At 40.5% G+C, this 21,233-nt stretch overlaps 1 protein-coding gene across 2 annotated transcripts; it reads right to left on the reverse strand.

Annotated features, from left to right (window-relative positions):
* Nucleotides 1-9,091: 9,091 nt before the first annotated feature.
* On the reverse strand, nucleotides 9,092-15,550 carry LOC127299578 (cystinosin homolog). Of its 2 annotated transcripts, XM_051329558.2 has the most exons (9): nucleotides 15,189-15,550; nucleotides 13,975-14,107; nucleotides 11,903-11,992; nucleotides 11,687-11,811; nucleotides 11,521-11,563; nucleotides 10,542-10,659; nucleotides 10,405-10,454; nucleotides 10,210-10,282; nucleotides 9,092-9,339 (listed from the first exon to the last, which is right to left on the reverse strand). In XM_051329558.2, the coding sequence occupies exons 1-9, from the start codon at nucleotides 15,308-15,310 to the stop codon at nucleotides 9,287-9,289; spliced, it is 807 nt and encodes a 268-aa protein (XP_051185518.1). In that variant the 5' UTR covers nucleotides 15,311-15,550; the 3' UTR covers nucleotides 9,092-9,286. The 2 variants fall into 2 exon arrangements, with proteins under 2 accessions (XP_051185518.1, XP_051185517.1); XM_051329557.2 differs by lacking the exon at nucleotides 9,092-9,339 and having other exon boundaries at nucleotides 9,978-10,282; nucleotides 15,189-15,549.
* Between the last annotated feature and the right edge of the window lie 5,683 nt (nucleotides 15,551-21,233).

A 21,233-nucleotide genomic window follows, 5' to 3' on the forward strand; every position in this document is an offset into this window, starting at 1 on the left:
ACGCGGGGGGCCACACGAGGGCCCCACACACCAGGGCCGCGCGGCCAGGGCCTGGGCCGCGCCGCCCTGTTGTGGCGGCGCCTCGTGGCCCCACTTCCTTTCCCCTTTGGTCTTCTGGAAGCTTCGTGCAAAAATAGGACCCTGGGCGTTGATTTCGTCCAATTCCGAGAATATTTCCTTACTAGGATTTCTGAAACCAAAAACAGCAGAAAACAGCAACTGGCTCTTCGGCATCTTGTTAATAGGTTAGTGCCGGAAAATGCATAAATACGACATATAATGTATATAAAACATGTAGATATCATCAATAATGTAGCATGGAACATAAGAAATTATCGATACGTCGGAGACGTATCAATTGCTCCCCCATAATCCATCATGGGAGAACTTCTTCTTCGGCGCATCTTCACATATCCATGAACACCATATGGAGAGAATGCTTCAAGCAAATGATCTCTTTGAGATGGCTCACCTTGAACTTGCACTTCATTTCTTCATGGAAAGCTTCAAGCATATGATCTCTTCGAGTTGGCTCATCTTGAACTTGCACATCATTTCTTCATGGCAATCTTTAAGCATATGATCTCTTCGAGTTGGCTCATCTTGAACTTGAACATCATTTCTTCATGGCAAGCTTCAAGCATATGATCTCTTCGAGTTGTCTCATCTTGAACTTGCACTTCATTTCTTCATGGCAAGCTTGGAGCATATGATCTCTTCGAGTTTGCCTCATCTTGAACTTGCACTTCATCATGTTGATGTCTTGAAGTAACTTGAGGGCTCACTTCATCTTCATCTTCAAGACATACTTGACACTTGATATCCTTCATCAATTTCTTCTTATTGCAACCTTGAAGCCAACATATGGTTCAAGCATTGCCTATGGACAACACCTACAAATATAACTCAATGCAAACATTAGTCCATAGGGATTGTCATTAATTACCAAAACCACACATGGGGGCTCCATGCACTTTCAGATGTCAAGCACATAAACCATAGAATCTCTAAAAAAAAGTAAAAAAAGTAGGAGCTTGGAACTCCATCCTTATGAGTATCGTGGACATGAACTACAAATCTCAAAATTTTATTTTATGCTCCCAATTATCTTTTACTTTATTGGAGATCTCTCACATATGTTCCCTACTTACTTTCTGCTATCTAAGAGTCAAAAGAATCAAAATAAGAGTATCCAAAAAGAAAATAAACAAAAGAGTCTTCCATAAATTCTATAGGTTCATCCAAGCATACTTTATGGTCTATAATACTTTCATTTGTTTGAACACAAGATCACTTATTGTTGAGCATGTTTTGTAGATTGTAAAAGATATCACTTTATAGTTCACTTGCTTATTTTTTTGTTTAAGGATTTGACCTGTGAACTTTGTGTGATAATGAAAAGAAGCAAATCAACAAAGTCCAAAGTCCATGTTAGTTTTATCACCTTTATGCTCGGGGACGAGCTTAGGTTAAGCTTGGGATGTTGATGCATGTAAAATGCATGCATGGACTTTGTAGTTTGTTGACACATATTCCCACATATTTGCAACATATATGATGTTATATCCATGTTTTATATTTATTTTTGGGGATTTACCAATGACCCCCTTTATTTGGGTTATAACTCTGCAGGACAGGAAAACCCTTTTTGTGTTTATTATTTATTTTCAAGGACCTTAGCGAAGTCAAATTGAGCTAGGATTTCGGGGATGTCAATATTTCATCAAGAGAAGTATATAGAGCGCTTGGACGTCACGAGATGGGCCAGGAGGACCAAAAGAGGTCCGGTGGCGAGCACAGACAGGGAGGACACGCCACCAACTCTTTTTCCTCCTCGGTCGTCTGATTCGCTTGATTCTTTTGCCCACAGACTTTGTTTGACCTAAAACCCCATTATAAAGGACTTCCTGAGGTTTCCTCAAAGAGAGCATGGCGCAAATAGAGAAACACCGAAATAGATCCAGAACCACGGAGATTGGAGGGGGAACTCAGCTGGAGCCGCTGCCCAAGGGATCTCCTCCTTCTCCAACGTCCCCACCATTATCACCATGATGAATAGGGAGTAGTCCACCTCTAGATAATGGGTTTGAAGCAGTAGCTTGATCTCTCTCTAGTTTTTATAGATTGTAGTACGATATGAGATGCCCAACATATGATTATGGTCAGATATGTAATTCATATGTGGTGGATCTTTATTCTATGATATTGATATACGAGACTGGAACCTATTATGTGTAAGATGTATTGATAGATGCATATCATGCACCCGGTTCTTAAGTGCTTGTTTTATTCCAACTTGTATGCAAGAGCATGTGTGGGAGAAGTGTGTATTAGATGGAGTAGCATGGTGGTACTGATTGAATAGTGACAACAAATTCATGATCTACTATACTATTACCTTTCTTCTGTTGCCTCACTAGGGATAAAGTAAATACATGTGATACGTTTATCATGTGATATTGTGATAATCTTTTTTGTTTAAGGTAACATATTTTAGATTCAAACATTATGTCATATTACTTAAGGCTATACTCGGTTGATTCTTAATTCAAGATTGTTTGGAGTATTCCCTTTCTTGAGGAGTATAAGAGAGATGTGTTGCATCATCTCTATGTTAATTAGGACGTAATGCACATATGAATGCTTATCAAACACATATTGAAGTTCAACCATTATTATGCCATTGATGAATCGTTAGTGTCCATTAAAACTTAAAAAGAGAGTAGACAAGTGAATCCATGAACCTGATCCATTTTAAATCACTAGAAACACATTTCCAACACTTTTACTTTGCTTTACATTTAATACTGTTATATAATCCGAAAATACCAAAACTACTATCTCTACATACACACATAAAACCCAAATAAAACTAGCTTTTATTTGCTTTCATCTAGTTTACTTAAATCATTTACTTTATTTTACTTTACTTTGCTTTTATCTTGTATTTTCTATTACTAATACGAAACATTGTGCTTGACAACCAAACGGTGGAGTTGGGGACACAAGGTAAGAACTTTATTTTGCATGTTTCTAGAAGAGGAGAAAATGATGAATTCAGCTTCTAAGCTAATTCCCTGAGAGTTTGATATAAACTCTCGAGTCACCCTTGTGCGGAAAATACGCTTGCTGCATCACTTTGCACTTGGAGTCCCAACGAATTGGTACACACATAGTTGTTGCCATCAACCATATTTGGTGACGTCACCAACCGTCATCAGCGGGCAGTGCGCTGCCAGTAAACATATACTGGTAGCATGCAGGCAACGTGTTGCGATTGGACTTATTGGCAGCGTGCCGCGGCCGCACGCGACTGGTAAGTAGCCTACTAGCCGTGTGCGAAGTCCGCACGCTACAAGTAACCCTTACCACTGGCGGGCTTGCGCACGCGACTGGTAGCCAAAATCCGCACGTGAGCGGTAGGCTATTATGTACAAGTGAAGGAAGTAATCCTGGTCGCTCCATGCCTTTAGATTCTATGAGCCCACAACGCATATGATAAAACCTCATGCCACCGTCTTGGATGATCCTCAACTTTCTTCTTGATGAGCTTGATCAAACTTTTGTTGGAAGATTCGGCTTGTCCATTGGCTTGTGCGTAGTAAATAGATGATTTGAGCATTTTGATCCCATGTGATTCATCGAACTGCTTGACCTCCTTCGCCATGAAGGATGTGCCTTGATCAGCAGTGAGTGGGGTATGCCGAATTGGAGAACAATGTACTCGGATATAATTTCGATCACTGATTCATCTAATATGCATACATGAACTTTTCAGCTTATTGCCATATTTCAAAATATTTGCATGTTATAAGATGGTATATTCATGATTTTCACTGATTTATGGTTATTTTCCATTGATCCCCTTTTATATTGGTTTATAACTCTGCAGAACAGGAAATCCTGGTTTTGTGTCTTTTTAAGTTTCAGGGACCTTACGGAACTCAAACAGAGCGAGCACTTTTCTGGAGTCAATATTTTTCCCCGAGACACAATATGAGAAGAATAAGTACCAAAGGGGGTCCACGAGGCTCGAACGAGCACAGGTGGCGTGGGCGCCACCCTAGGCCACGCCACCATGTGTCGTTCCCTCCTCGAGTGTCCGTAGCCATTCGTTTTGATCTCAAACTGGCGGGCTTGACCTAAAAAACCCTTATATAGACCACCCCTCCCCCAAGGAGCTCTCGGAGGAGGCGGCATGGAAACACGAAAACCACGAAATTGAAGCTGAACCTGCGAAGATTGGAGGGGGGAAATGTTGTCGGAGCCATCCCCTGTTGCATCTCCATGCTTTCCAACATCTTCAACACCGCCACCATGATGAAGAGGAAGTAGTTCACCTCTGGACTATGGGTTTATGGCAGTAGCTTTATCTATCTCTCCCTTGTGCTACGTTGTTTGGATTCCATATGAGTTGCCCATCATGATTATGGCCACATTTCTAATTCTTATGTGGTGGATCTTTTGTTTTATTGTATGATCTATGAGTTTTGAATCTTTATTGTGTTCTTGATGTATTAATAGATGCATATTGTTACCCCATTCTTTATTACTTATTCTGATCAAACTTGTATGTGAGAGCATGTTTGGGGGATGGTGCGTATTAGATGGATTAACATATGATGGTAGTAATTAGTTGTGACAACAAGCCTCATATCTACTATGGTATTTACCAATTAGGGATAAAGTGAATGCATGTGCTATATAATTCTTTGTGATATCTAAGAAGTCTTGTTTAATCTATGGATCATATGCTTAATTCAAGGTAGCATATTTGTTGTTCAAACATCATGTTAAAGTACCTAAAGCTATTTCTGTTAATTCTTAAATCTAGTGGAGTATAAGTAACATGTGTAGTATCATCTTTATGTTAGGATGTGATGCCCATATGAATGTAATCAAGACACATAATAAAATCTCATCAATATTTAGTTATCTATCATGTTATTAATGTCACCACATCTTTATGAGAGAGTAGACAAGTGAACCATGAACCCCGGTCCACTTTTTATCATAAGAAATAACTTTTACTCCATTTTACTTGCCTTTAAATTTTTATCATTAACTAATTTCGAAAATACAAAAATATTTGTACTTCTTGCAACTATAACCAAAAACCCACAAACATATTTATTTACTTTTTTTAGTTTACTTTCTAATTTTAATTTTATTTTTAGTATTTTATTTATTATTATTTTACTTTACTAATACCGAAGCCCCTTGTGATTGACAACCACACGTGGAGTTGGGGCCACAAGACAAAAACTTTGCTTTGCAGGTTGCTACACGAGGTTGGAAAAAGCTTCACCTTTGTTTCCCGTGAGTTCGATATAAACCCCAAGTCACCCTTGTGAGGAAATTTTTTTTGTTGCATCACTCTCGTAGTGTCATCAATCACTTCCTTGTGAGTCATATTCCGAGAGGTACTACTTCAGACCATTTGGTGAAATAATCAGTGGCCACCAACACGAACCGATGCCCCTTTGGTTAAGCTGGGTGGATCACTCCAACAAATTCAAGCTCCCAACCTCGAAAATGCCACGATTTTTTGATAGGATTAGGCCTAGAAGCCGGAACCATCTAAATGTCTCCAAACTCTTGACACGCTTTGCACCCATTGTAGTATCTGAAGCATTCATTGATCATAGTTGGCCACTAAAATCCGGCTCGCCAGAGCATCCACTTCATCTTGTGGGTCGACTGATGAGTACCACACAAACCTTCATGTGTGACGACTCTAGCCTAGTCTTTATCCAAGCACTTCAAGAGGAGGCCATCAGTTGTTTGGCGATACAGGTCATGATCGAGCAATGTATATTTGATAGATAAATGAAAAAATGTCTTATCTGTTTTTCGGCTAGGATCCTGCAAATATGTCCTGATGGGCTTCTTCTAGTCGGAAAATTTGCTGCTCACGGGTCTTCCGCCGTCATCTCACTAAGCAAGTAAGTCAAAATTATGAAGGTCTTTAGATATTTCTCTGAAATCTCAGCACCAATTGACTCAACAAGCAAGTTGGATCTTTGACAAGCTAAGGGTTCTTCCTAGTCAGCCTATTTTGCAAGTAAATCGGCAACATACACATTGGCTTCCTTGAGGTTAGAACAAGCAAACATCGGCTTTTCTGATATGAAGAAAACACTACGACTAATGTGATAGCCCGATGCTTGTTGTGCCAACTCATTGGAAACCCAATTATTGTGCTTGGACACATGACCTATGCTAAAGTAATCCAAGGTGGAAATAATGTCCAACCAAGTGTCGATGTAAATGTTGAGTGGTCCGTCTAGGCATTGGAACGCGTTGGATATTTGTTGTACAATCAACAACGAATCGTTGTAAGCCTTAATATGTGTAACTCCTGCAGAAACTAGAAACTCCAGCCCGAATAGTGCTTCAAGTTTGGCTTGGTTGTTAGTGCAATTATACTTTGTTCTGCAAGAGGCCTAAAAAATGGTACCAGTAGGAGATATGTATACAACGACGAGTCCTTGGCCGTTGCTATAAACCGATCCGTCAAAGTATAACCTCCATGGTACCATGGAGACAAGATTCAAGGTGGAAACAACTTGATCGAAACGAGTTGGTCGGAAATAACTTGGTCTTGCTCCTCACAGCCACGATGTTGCACATGATGAAGTCATCTAAAATTTGGCCCTTCATAGACTTGATGGATTCATAGGCCAAACCATACTCGACCAACGTGTATGCCATTTTTTGATTCGCCCACTAAGAATCGGCCTTTGCAATATGTTTGATAACATCGGTCTAGCACGCAACTACACAATCACTGGAAACAAGTAATGTCTTAGCTTTGTGGAAACGTAATACAGACATAGGCACAACCTTTCGATGAAGCTGTACCTAGACTTTTTTTTCGAACCATGCAGGAGAACTGCACGTATTATATTAAGAAGGGAGAAAAAATGCCCAAAAAAGGGCAAAGAGTACAAAACAGAATATAGTCTTGTGAAACTCGACCTAACCTGTACCTAGACTTGGCATCCAGCAAACGACGACTCAAGTATGTGATGGCATATTCCTTGCCTTCGGCTTCCTGGGTAAAAACAGTGCCAATAACTTTCTCCTCGGTGGCAATGTATAGTCGGAACGGTTTTCCATGAGCTGGTGCTCTCAGAATGGGAGGAGATTATAAACATGCCTTGATTTTTTTTCAAATGCCTCTTGTTTTCTTGCCCCCCAAGTGAATTCATCATCATTCTTCAGCCAAGGATTGGGGTGAAGGCATCAATTTTTTCAGCTAGATTGATTATAAATCTTCTGAGATAATTTACCTTGCCAAGAAACTTATGCATCTCCTTTTTGCAAGTCGGAGTTTGGACTTTCTGGATAGCCTCTATCTTTGTCGGATCAATTTCTATTCCATTCTCATGTATGTTGAAGCCTAGAAATTTTCTGGCTCACACACCTAAGGCACATTTGAGCGAATTCATCTTGAGTCCATACTGTCTCAGCCTTTCAAACGCTAGGCACAAGTCGGCCATGTGATACTGCCCGGCTTCCGACTTGACGACAATGTCTTATATGTAGACCTCTAGTATGACTCCGAAACAATCATGGAAGATCGCATCTTACTTGTTCCTTGGCGTTGCTTGCCCTAAGGTCCTGAAGAATCTTCTCCTTGCCCTGACACTTTCTGATCGCCTCGTCCATGTCACGCTGCAGGTTCCTCCATGCATCCTCCTTCTCCTTCATCGTGAGCTCCAAGCGGACATCGCGCTCTTCGGCTTTCTATACCTTGAGAAGGGCGTTGGCTACACTCTGCCTCTCAACAGCAAGGTCTCGCTGCATAGCGTCTCTCTCTTGCTGAACATGCCAAAAAAAAGGGCGCGGTTAACCAAACAACATCCTATGATGAGTGTGTTGTTGTTAGACATAATAAAAACAGCAAAATTCTAGCCAACAAAAGTTATCTTTGAAATTTGCTTGATCCTTGTTTTGATAGTAGCTTAATGTGGACTTATGTACACTTCTGTAGTAACTACTTCATATATGCATGTAGGTCCACGTGTCACAAGGTATGTTTGAACCTTATTGCGTATGGGGCAATGGCATAGAGCTGGCCAACCATCAGACACCAGTCAACTGCTTAGGAAAATGGCTACCGTATATTCCTTTGTACGTTTGGAAGATGATCAAGTCAGATGCAATTGCGCGGAAAATGCAAGATGGTAAGCATTTGGTACATTTTTATATTCACAGTGCATTTAAAAAGAAATTTATTTTTTCTCCTTTTTAGGACATTTCAGCCAAGCTCAGAAAAATTGCTTCCTAGACTTCGACGTTGAACAAAGAATGTCGATAGACGCCTTTTGCAGGCTCTGACGATGAGAGAAGTTTGACCTAAAGAAGTGCAAGACTTGGGAGCGCATGATCTTAACCACTTGTTGGCATGATGTCGTGGAGGCCTATGGAATCAACGATAACACAATCGACCTCTTTAGCTTTCTCGTCCAAGATAATAATTGTTTTCTTGTATATAACCCATGTGTGATATGCATGGGTTCCCCAATGCATGTGAACTTGTTCATTTGGTACTAGTTGATGATGTCTGTGTACTTATAGTTATTTAGTGTAAATTATTTTCTATATTTACATGTGAATTGTTCGTGTTTGTTAATTACATGTATTACTACATCGGTTTCTAAACATAAATGTTTTATTAGGCTAAAATAGCCTACCAAAATTTATTATATTCTGACAGGCAAATTGAGCGTGCACCTTCATACTAACTCTGCGATGCTTTAAAATAGCGTGCACTGCAGAAAATCTTTATATTGTGGGCAAGCAAACAAACGATTTTCTTCATCCGGTAGTCTCAATTTGGTTGTGAACTTTTGTCAGTCGGTGCATGAATTACTATGAATTATTGAACAACTATGAATTATAGATCCAGTGCTGTTCGAGTAAGAAACCCTTCTCTATGTAATGAGAAGATGAAATTGACGATTGGATAGAATGAAAGGTGCATGTGCGTCTCCTAGATTGTACCCTTTGTTTGCTTGTGCTAAAAAAACATGTACATGAGAATAATCCAGCTCGTGGCAATCTTAGTTCCGATGCATCTCCTTGGCTGACATATATGGGATGGATATGCCAGATTGGTATTCTTTTGAATGTTCCAAAGATGTGCTTCTTTTGTTTCTGCCCCTTGGTTCATACTGTATTTCACACTGAACTTTATCAGCCATCTTCACTCTTGGACCCTCCATCATGCTTCCTAAGATCCGGGAAGGGGCCATCTTCATCTCCAGCTAATCCAATTTTACACGGCTGCACCGTCTTTCACTTGAACAGGGAGAACAGGATAGACACCGTCTGGTAAAAATGAGGAAAAGTGAATGGAAGGCATACAAGAACCAAATATCCTCCGGTTTAGCACATCGGTAAATTACTTTGTTCCTACATCACGACATCTAGTTAGATTGCTAGGCAGTTCGCAATTTTGAACTGCATAGCCGGAAAATTCCTGCTGTCGCCTTCAATTTTATTCAGCATATAAGATCCCAACGAAATGGCAAAATAAATGCACTTGTATGATCCTCGTCTCTTCGGTCTTGTAATTATTCCACAGTTAGATTACTCCAAAAGTAAATCGATTGATGAACCACGATCTGAATAACTCGTTTGCCTACACATTACGTGATTTGGCACTGTTGAGTGTAACCAAAAAGGCCAGATTGATCGACACAATATTTTTTAGAATTTCTTTTTATCCAAATTGTCGTAGATTTTCATTCTTATACTTTATTGTACATGCCAGAGGAAACTTCATGTCTAGAAATTATAATCTGAAAAAAGGCATATAAACTACTCTCTCCGATCCATAATAAGTGTTCTGTCTTTAGTCCAAATTTAAACTAAAGCCACAACACTTCAGAAAATTTCTTGTCTAAAACATGCCAGTGGTCAACTGGTCTACATCACCAAGGTAAATAAACCACTAGGAAAATCCATGATAAGTTATCTTAAATAAAAATGTATAGTAGCTAGTTGAAGGTGCGTGGTATCTAAATTTTTACAGTAATCCGTGAATGAATATGTACAACAGTTAGTTCACACTGCATAAAATAAGAAATGTAACCGAGGCAATGTGTGGACTGCATTGTATATATCAAACACTATCTTCTTCAGGCTTGTCTAAGGGCCTAATAAGAGGCGCTACCCTCTCAGAAATGATAGCCTTACCATTCTCATCGCGTTTGACAGGGTACAGCACATAGTGTTGAATTATGAATATAACATCGAAGAAAACAACTTCCTGCAAAACCAGGCACATGAAATTTCACTTAGCATAGGAAACAATTAAACCCTGACAACACGTCAGAGAGCTATTAGTTGACAGAAAACATATAGTTGTCAAAGAATAGGAGTCATCCTCACCAATGAAAGAAGGGTTTTCCCGATATTTCCATAGAAATTCACTAAGGTGTCTGCAGCATAATTCGTTTAGTCAGAAAAAGAATCCAACAAATATAACACAAAGCAAGCATTTCCGTCAAAAGAGAAATGAATCTTACGCTGATCAATAGATTGCACACCCATCTGACCAAAGTTCAGCACTCCTCCTGTAAGATCAAGTAATATATTGCCAATACTCCAACCAGTAGTACTCTTCCTCCTGAAGTTCATCACAGCCTAAGACAAATACAAAACATTATGTTTAGAAGAAAGGAATCTAACAACATTGCACTATTTGATATATGTACTGATGGTATTAGCTTAATCCAGCAGTACCCAAGCGATACTGAACTAGTTTATATACTTAAAGGAAGGATGTGTCCCATTTCCACTGAATCCACAGCAGGGATCATCCTAGACAGTCTAGAGTCAAATATAATATAATATAATGGCAACTCTACGTAGCTGGAGTTTCATACTTGGCAAAGCTTTTGAGGGTTATGCGCTCAACTGCTGATTAACAGATCTACACACATTAATATTGGGGTGTGCCTATGTCTCAGTTGACTGAGATTTTCTTAAGTCTCAGTCAACTCAGAAAAGTGCAACTACAGTTCAAAGAAAAGTGCAACTGAACCGAGTTGCACTTTTCTGACAGAAAAGTGCAATTGCACCTTTTTAACAGAAAAGTGCAACTCAAAGCACATTTTTGTAAGTGACTTCGACTTAAGAAAATCTCACTAGTTCAGTATCCACGTTAATATTGATCATCAGTTTTAATTGACCATATATTTTATACTAGATGTAGGGTATCACTAGTTCAGTATCCACGTTAATATTGATCATCAGTTTTAATTGACCCTATATTTTATACTAGATGTAGGGTATCACTAGTTCAGTATCCACGTCAATAGACAATCATTTTCTAATATTTTATACTCCCTCCGTTTCTAAAAGGATGTCAAAGGTTTGTCCAAATGTAGATGTATCTAGTAGTATACACTAAAAAGTGTCTAGATACAACCAAATTTAGATAAACTGTCGAGATCCTTTTATAGATAGAGGTAGTACTATATCTTAAGTAATGATAAACACTACCTGAGGGATGTACTTGATTGCTGTCATCAGAACCTGTATTGTGCTGAAATTCTCAAAGATAAGGGGAAAATCAGCCACTTTTAGCAAGATATATTAATCAAAAACATTTAGATAGCCTAATTGACAATGACTAGCTACCTCAACACTGAAGGTAGAATGAACTTACTTGAATATATCAATAAGCCATAGCCAGTTACTTTTTGGCCAAGCTACAATAAGGCAAACAATAGCAGCTGTCCAGACCACAGCAGTGATTGATATGCACACTTTGGAGACTTTCTGATTCCCACGCTGTATATTTCAAGTTCAAACATTCAACGTTAAGTGTCACAATGAGACAAAGAAGATATATCAGCGGTCCCCAGAGGATACATTAACTAACCTCATAGATGAGCACTTGAGAAAGGGTAAAAGCTGTCAAGGTAACAGCATGTACAGAAAAAGCAACATCATTTGCAGCAACAGGAATCATCTGCATCAAATGATATTGAACTAATGTTAATTTTAGGCCTGCGCAATATAATTTTGATACTACCACAGTAGTTTTTTACTTATTATCAAACATAGTATCCAGTATGCATCTTTGACCATTACTTTTTTTAGTTATCTATAATAGCAAACAATATCAACAACATATTGATAGTCAAGTATCTATCACAGTAAACAAACCTCTCAAAATTTTAGGTAGCAAGAAATGCTATTCAGCAGGGTGCAAAAAAAAGTTATTCGACGCCCAGCATATCTTTCCGTTGTAACATTCAGAATTTATGTTTGTATACATACAATTATGTTTATATTGACCCACAACAACAAAAAATCGACATAAGAAACATAATATATGAGTCATAACAGCGTAAGAACAACACAAAAAATGTATTTTATGTCGTGATTTTGTACGTCACGTAAAAAAAAAAGTTGCAAAGAAACAGGGTGGGTGTAGAATAACTATTTTTCACCATGGGGTTCAAATAGCACATATATATGTATAGTTAATGTTGAAAATTCTAGGCTGTTGGCTGCAGACACTTGAAACTGCATTTATTTCAGAATGGGGGATAGTTCAACGACATCACAAATGACCTAGCATGTTTTGGGCATCAAGTATAAAGGCAAGTACAATATGACAAAAGGCATCAATGTGTCTTTTTTTTAAAATACTTATAAAGTCTATCAACATAAATGTAAAATACTTTGTACATTTGAACTTTCTTTTTAGTTACCAAACTAGCTAGAAATACTAATAGCTCACGAGATGTACAACCCAACCACCCAGGTTCAAATCCCAAGGGACACAGGTTTGGATTCTTATTATTTCAAAAACAATCACTGTAGGGATTACCCCTACCATATTCCTTTTTTTAAAAGCTAGAAATACTATACTTTAAAATTTTCATATTCAGTTACACAAGAATATTAGTATTTCTAGCTGAAAAAATTATTTGAAATTTGTCAGCTAAAACTGAGTCAATAATAAGTTTTTACATCAAGGAAACCTATACCATATGCCTAGCAGATTTCATATTAGTCCGTGGTTACTAGGGGCCAGCAATGGTACATAGGTATAATATATATTATTCTTAGTGGAAATCAGCAACTTTTCCTGGCTAAATAATAGATGTGATTGTGCAAGGGCAGTCCTAATCCTATAAAAAAATAGAAGCATTGAGTTGTAGTGATGAAAGTGAAAAATAAAATCATGCGAGCACAGTCGATGAATAAATAGCACAAAAGGCTGGTCAATCGCAAAAACTGAAACTAAAACCGCAGGTTTCTCTTAATCTGTATATCAGTGTGAGCAGAAATTTCACCAGGTTGGTCGATGAATGATGCTTGATTTACTGGAATACGTCCAAAATTTCTGAGCAGTTTGAATTTTGAAACCAAACAGTATACTGAAAGCACAAGTTTCTTTCAAATAGTATGTCAATTTTATCTGAAAACTTACCAAATTAGTCTACTGGAATCTTTTTTCAAAATTTCAGTGTAGATTGAATTCTGAACCAAAACTTACAAGTTGTTATAGACAGCAAGTTTACATAACTAAATAAGTGAGAAAAAACCAGGAATCAAGAAGATCAATACCGGTTAATTGATGAGGGGGGGGGGGGGGGGGGGGGGTATAGAGAACGGTTTTCAGAGTTTGTGGGTGTAATATGAACCAGATTCAATGTTTGAGGTTGTAAAGTGAACCCTAGGACAAGTTCACGGGGTAAAGTGGACTTCTCTCAGTACCATGTCGTAACTAACATGAAAATGCAAAAATTATCTCCCTAACCGACTCAGCATAGAAACGGAAATAAATTTGTATAAGAGCCACATATTATCCCATCCAAATTCAGATGTGCTAGTTTCTTGCATATCTAAGAATAAGTCCAAACAGTAGGTATCTGACTACACATCACGCTTGATAGCAAACTTGTTATGACACCGGGGGGAAAGTAAGTGATGCCTAACCTCTTTATCACCAAACTTGTCATGATACTGTTTTTGGATGACAGGGCTGAAGAATAGTGCAGCATTGTATATGAGGTAGGAAGAGTGCTTTGTCAAGTTCAGCACCAGGAAATCAAAGTTCAAACCCACGACACTGCAATTGATGAATAAAGTTAAAGAGCAGAACATGGAACTTAAATAACACCAAACATAAATTCACACCTTTTATTCATATTAATATTGTGAGCGATTAGAGGATTTAAGTCCATCATGTCCAAAGCAAATATTGACCAATGTAAAGGTGGTTAACTCAGGGAAGACAATCCAACAATAAATAAGACAGTGCCAACAGACTCAAAACGAGCTGCAAGAAATGGCAGATTACACTTTAGCAAGGTTGTGTAGATTTCGAACATTACCAAACTTCACTGAAAGTTCAAACTACAGTGCAAAACGAGCAAACTAACCAAAAGTGAGGTTACACATGCAGGGATCTTCAAGTCCAGCAACTAAAGGGCATACCAAAGTGGGGTGCTAATCACCAGAAACGTCTGCAATCCATTTTAATAAGCGCATATTTTCTGAATAACTAAACATGAGGACTACACTGCAGGGTCCACTTCTATGTTAATCCAAATGTGTTTAACCCATTGAAAACTTCAGACGCGGTACGTTTCTAATTCATGACTTTTATCTGACACAGCTGCAGGAGTAGTTTTACTGGTTTGTCTACTGTCTCATAGTAGTTCTCACAATCATGAATCATATATTATGGTTTTTAAGCACGACAAACAGCTATGGTGCGTATATAGACACCACATGTCCTATGTATTCCAAAGGTTCACTAAACTCACTGGCCACTACCTTTTGCTTTGCTTCACTAAAACCTGCACACATGTCACCCTTCCTGTAACCGGGACAATATCTTGTCACGGGGACGAAACAATCGAGACAATTGCGATAATTTCGCACGAAGACAGGGTTTGGCATCAGCTCAACATAAACTGCACTTTCTGAACATTTGACACTTTTCATCATCATTTCATCTTGCACAGGTACCGGACAAATTTCTTTGGTCCGCCAATTAAGAGGGCGGGTTCCCCCCCTAACCAAGACACATACTACTACGTGACAAAGGAAGCGAAGCCTAAAGATCAAGTGAAGCCCCAGACGCGCGGACGGAGCGTAAACCGACAGCGTGAGAAGAAAGGGGAGAAGGAAACACAGAGACAGACCTCTTGCGCTTGTAGTTGAGGACGACCTGCGGGTAGAAGCTGAATGACCAGGCCGCGAAGGCGATCCAGCCGATGACCTGGTACAGCACCTCCAGCCCCACCGAGTTCCACGACGACGACATCGCCGGCGCCGGCTGATCCGCTACCCTCTTGGCTTTCTTTGACCTTGTGATCTCGATTTCTATATATCTCACCGAATTCTCCCGGCGGAACTTTATAGTGCGGAGGAGAAAGGGAGGCCACGAATCCTGGCTCCGGAGGCGATGGAATCCTCAATGTCTCTCCTACCGCAGCGTCGCTGTCACCGCCGCCGCAAGGCGTTGCTTGCTTGCTGGGGAAAAGGAAAAGATGGATGGTGTTCAAGACGGACACTGCGGAGTCCGTTTATTTCCCGGTTACCCGGGACCGGATTCTGAACGGATCCAGACGGATTCCCGGCAACGTACAGAATACCCGGAGAGGTGGAGAAAGAGGCACGCTGTTCAGTGCAGTTGCGCATTCTGCTACTCTTGCAGTTATTACCATATTGACCAGGTGAGACACATCTGGCCCACGCACAAACTATTCCGGAATCTAAGGCAATTGTATCTTCTACGAAAGAATCTCTACACTGCATATTTTAGAATCTAAAGGAAATAGTATCTTCTACAACAGTATCTCTGTAATGCCGAAAATTAAAAACAGAGGCCGAGCTACATGTATAGTCCTTTATTTTTAAAATTTTAGAAAAACATAGTATTAAGTTTTAAAAAAAATCTGAAAAAAATTCTGGATGTAGACAATAATGAAATCTACAAACGTGCAAAATTTCAATATGAAATTCTTTGTATTGTAAACTACACAAAAATGACAAAATCTAACATGTTTTATAGTTTTGAAATATGCACTATTCACTATTCTCAGATCCACACATTTAACTTTTTTATGTAGCCTAAACTACTAAAAATTTCACATTGAGATTTTGATAGGGCAAAGGAGTCCGATCTTTCGATGAGATGAAGATAATGTTGATTTGTTGGTGGAGTTCGTGCTTGACGATCCGACTACACGTGCAAAGCTCGTGCGTCAATGCAATCGCTAGGACAATCTCGGAAGTTACTGATCTTGCGGATGCACGATCAGCCTGACCAGCGAGGGTCTTAATTCCTACCTGAAATCGAGAACAAGTAAGAACTAATATTGCAATCAGAATATTGCGGATGAAAGATGAAAGCTTTATTGAATAAGGTGGAATTCTGAATAGGCTGTCTTGTTCTGGGCGTTGGCCTCAAAAGAAGTACACGGGAGTTATAGCAATGGCTAACTTTTAATCTAATCAAAATATGAGTCTAAACGTGATGACTATGGGGGTATTTAATGGAGAAAAAGGTGGGGTTTCGGCCAGCCATACGTATGGTGGCCAAACCAAACCTAGAAGGGCTTTCTGAAAGAACATCTCTCATATTATGTTTTGTGTGTTTGATGTCAATGTATGTGATACACTAATGTTTGTTTAAGTGGTACAGGGATTATATAGATACATTTTTATGTGTGTTGGATGTGGTCAGTTCTGTCAAAAAGATGCAGCGAAAAGATCATCAGGCCGGATAATCCGGGCCGGATATTTCCAAAATATCCGGCCCCCAGATTTTCGGCTAAGGACTTGAGGATTTGCGGCTCAGTATGCCTCTGGATAGAGGCCGGATATTTCGCCGGATATTGTCTTGGTTTCGTCCCAGGGCCGGATTATCCGGGCCGGGCATTTCGCAAATATCCGGCCCCCTCGAAATTTGCTAAGGACTTGAGGATTGGCAGCTCAGTACAAGGGCCGGACATTTGCCCGTATATTGTCCTGGTTTTGTCTCAGGGCCGGATTATCCGGGCCGGACATTTCGGAAATATCCGGCCCCCTCGAAAATGGCTAAGGACCTGAAGAAAAGCAAGTCTGGATAGTGGCCGGATTTTTGGCCGGACATTGTCCCGGTTTTGTACCTAAAGCCGGATTATCCGGGGGGCGGATTATCCGGCCCTTACTTAGGCCGGAATATCCGCCCCCCCCCCCCCCCCCGGAAGCCCCAACGGCTGGATTTTGGGGAGGGGTATTTATACCCCTCTTCTTCTTCCTTTCTCCTTTGCTCAATCATTGCAAGAAAAATCTGTCAAGCTTCACCACCATTAGAGCCACCTCAAGAACACAAGATTTGCAAGATCTCCTTCCTCCCCCAACCAAAGCTCTTGATCTTTGGAGATTCGAAGGAGAAGCCACCGATCTACATCCTCACCGAAGCGATTTACATTTCCCCCTCATTTGTTTGAGGGCCCCCTTGCTAGTGTTCCTCTTTGGATCCCTAGTTGATTTGTGTTGATGTATTGTTGTTGATTGTTGTGTTGTTACAGATTTGGGAGCCTCCAATTCGGTTGTGGATGTGTGCCCCAAGAACTTTGTAAAGGCCTGTTTCCGCCTCGAGGAAATCCCTTAGTGGAAGTGGGCTAGGCCTTCGTGGCGTTGCTCACAGGAGATCTGAGTGAAGCCTTCGTGGTTGTTGGTTTGGCTTGCGTAGCAACCACACTCCTCCAAACGTAGACGTACCTTCTTGCAAAGGAAGGGAACTACGGGAATCATCTCCGTGTCATCGCGTGCTACACTCTCGGTTACCTCTATCCTATTCTCTCTCCTATATATTGCGTAGCTATATCTTGCTTAGTTGATAACCTTGTCATATAGGTAAATTCACTTAGTTGCATATCTAGAGAATTTACCTTTGTGTCAAGCCTAAATTGAAAAAGAACTAAAAATTGGTTAGCACCTATTCACCCCCCCCCCTCTAGGTGCGGCATACGATCCTTTCAATTGGTATCAGAGCCTCGGCTCTTATTTCGGGCTTAACCGCCTAAGAGTATGCCGGACGATGGGCCTTCGGAAGAGGCCGGTAAGATGGTCACCATGGAGGACATCAATTCGTTGAGAACCTCCATGGACGCTCAAATGGAAAGCATGAGAAAAATGGTTTCCGAACTTTTGACTCCGGTCCTTCCTAGGGATCCCGCCGTAGAGGTAAAGGACACGGGTGTGTTAGAAGAGGGAGGTGCTTCGGCATTACCCTCCTCTACCAAACCCGTGGAAGGTGATAACTTAAACACTATCAAATCTCCCATTGCATCTCCTAGGGGAACTAGTGGAGGTGAGAGCTACAATCGAGTAGCTCCACCTTTCCTATCTCCCGATATCCCGGTTCCCCATCCTCATTTGAACATTGGGGGAGACCCACCTAAGTTTAATATGAAAGATTATGATACATGGCAATTTGAGTTTCGTTCTCATGTTTGTAGTGCCTCCAATGAACTTTGGAGAATCATCGAGGAGGGCTTCAAGCCCTACAACCCCAACAAGTTGACTAGAAGAGAAGCGGTTGATAGTCAACTCAATGTCACGGCCTTGCACATGATTCAAACTAGTGTGGGGACAAAGGATTTGTCTCGTATTCGGAACTTCACCACCGCCAAGGAAGCTTGGGATGGTTTGGCCGCTAGTTGCATTGGAAGTGAAAGCACGAGAACAAACAAGTACAATTCTCTTAAGAATAAAGCCGAAGGATTCATGAGGCTACCGGATGAAGATCATGAAGACATGTATGCAAGACTCATCACCGTTGCCGATGCTTTACGGATTGTGGGTGCCACCCACATCAATGACTCTTGGATCAAGGATAAGTACATTGATTGCATGATGCCGTTTGAACCCATTGATGTCAAGACTCTTGTTGGGAGAGAATGCTATTCCTCTCTCACATCTCAACAAGCCGTGCACGAGATGCAAGCCCTCAAGGTGCTCGAGCAAAACTCCCATGACTCTCGCAATCGTGCCATTGGTATGGCAAAAGGGAACAATCTTGCCTTGACGGTCAACTCCGTAGAAGAAGTGCACCCTCAAGAACAATATAGGGCATCTTGGAGTATGTCCTATCCGGAAGATTTGGAATGCCACTACCATGATCACATGGCCTTCCATGCAAAGTCCTTTTGGGTTGATCCCTCCAAGGCCAAGGAAGACAACATCAAGAGAAACCACAAAAGTGGGTTCACTAGCTTTGGTCCAAAGACAAGATCATGCTACAATTGTGATGACAAGCGCCACTTCATTGCCGAATGCCCCTATGAGAATAGAGAGCTTCATAATGGAAGGCTCATTCCCAAGGACAAGAGCAAAGAATCAAAGGGCAAATATTCAAAAGCCCCCAACAAGAAATTCTACAACAACAAGACCAAGAAGGGCAAGAGGCCCCCAAGAGTTGTGCTAGTGACTAGGGAAGAATATTCTTCCGATGAAGTTGAAAGCTCTAGTGATGATGAAGAAGAAAGCTCAAAGGAAGTGGCCGCCATTGTCACTACCAACATTCCCTCTTCATCTCTCTTTGAATCCCCCAATGAGAATCCTCATATCAAGAATGCCCATTGCTTCATGGCAAGTTCCTCCTTGGACACATCTATTGTGCTATCAACTCAAGAAGAATATACCTCCGGAGATGATGATGTTGATGATGAAGAAGATGCAACCTCTAATGGATTGGTCGCTCTTGCCTCCCTATCCACTAAATATTCATCACCAAGTGAATCCCCCAATGAGATCATTCATGTGGAGGAAGAAAGTTGTCTCATGGCCAAATCCTCCGAGGTATCATCTCCTAGCCCCTCTATGCCTAACATATCAAGTGATCTAGGGGTTGATGATGCTAGTCTAAAAGTGAAACAAGAAATGCTAGAGTTTGATGAATTCATTTTTAACCTACAAGGTAACAACAAAAAGCATGTTTCAAATCTCATGGCTCGTTTAGCTCAAAAAAAATGATACTCTTGAGAAAAAGGGTCAAATAGAGAGAGAAGACTCTCTTGAAATCCATGCTCTTAAAATGCTCTTGAGGAAAGTCAAGAAACTATAGCTTCTCTTGAGGAGAGGCTAGAAAATCTTGAAGAGCCTCAAGATAAAATTAACAAGCTCACTAAAGCTAGAGATCTTGCTAGGGCTAAGACTAAATTGCTTAAAAAGGAAATGGCCCAATTTGGTGTTGATCATGAGAAACTTGTGAAGGATCTAGATGAACTAGACAAAGCTCACAAAGCTTTGAAGAGTGAATACACTCTCCTATCCACGTCAAATGAGCAACTTAAAATTAGGCTTGCTTCATATGATGTGCCTAGTTCCTCTACCCCTTCATGTGATCATGCAAATATTATTGAGGAAAATGCTAGGTTGAAGGATGAACTTGCTAAGGCCTCCTCTCCCCAAAGTAAACTTTCTTTGGATGATCTTTTGAGTAAGCAAAGATCAAACAATGGGAAGGAGGGCCTAGGTTATAATGCCAAGGCAAAGAAGGCAAACAAGCAAAAGGCCAAGCCCGCACAAGAGAAGAAGAAAGCTATCACCAATGGTGAAGCCCCTAAGGGCAACACCATTAATGATGATGATGCGGGAAATGCTAACCCTCACTATGTTCTATTTAAAGATTATTATGGTGATGTTTATGCTAAATATGTTGGCCCATATGATGGTTATGTTGCTTGGTCTATTTGGGTCCCAAAGACCCTTGTTGCTAACAAAAGAGGACCCATTGAGAAATGGGTACCTAAATCCAAGAATTGATCTCATGTAGAACTATGCCGCCGGAGGTTCAAAATGGGTACTTGATAGTGGATGTACAAGTCATATGACCGGCGGCAAGAACCTCGTCAAGGAGTTGAGGCCCAACATAAACAATATCACCGTCTCCTTTGGCGATAATTCTACATCCGAGGTATTGGGTTTTGGCAAGGTTGTGGTTGCACACAACATAACACTTGTGGATGTCATGCTTGTCAAAACCCTTGGTTACAATTTGCTTTCCGTTTCCGCCCTTGGCAAGATGAGTTTCGCCGTCTTTATTGATAATGATATTGTGGTCCTCTTGTGGAGCAAGACTCTAAAAGTCGCTTTCATTGGGTATCGCGAACATAACTTGTATGTGGTGGACTTTTCCGGGACCACCACTTCAAGTGCGATGTGCCTATTCGGAAAGGCGGATGTGGGTTGGT

The sequence above is a fragment of the Lolium perenne genome, chromosome 5, assembly GCF_019359855.2.
Source record: "Lolium perenne isolate Kyuss_39 chromosome 5, Kyuss_2.0, whole genome shotgun sequence".
Classification (NCBI taxonomy): Eukaryota; Viridiplantae; Streptophyta; class Magnoliopsida; order Poales; family Poaceae; genus Lolium; species Lolium perenne.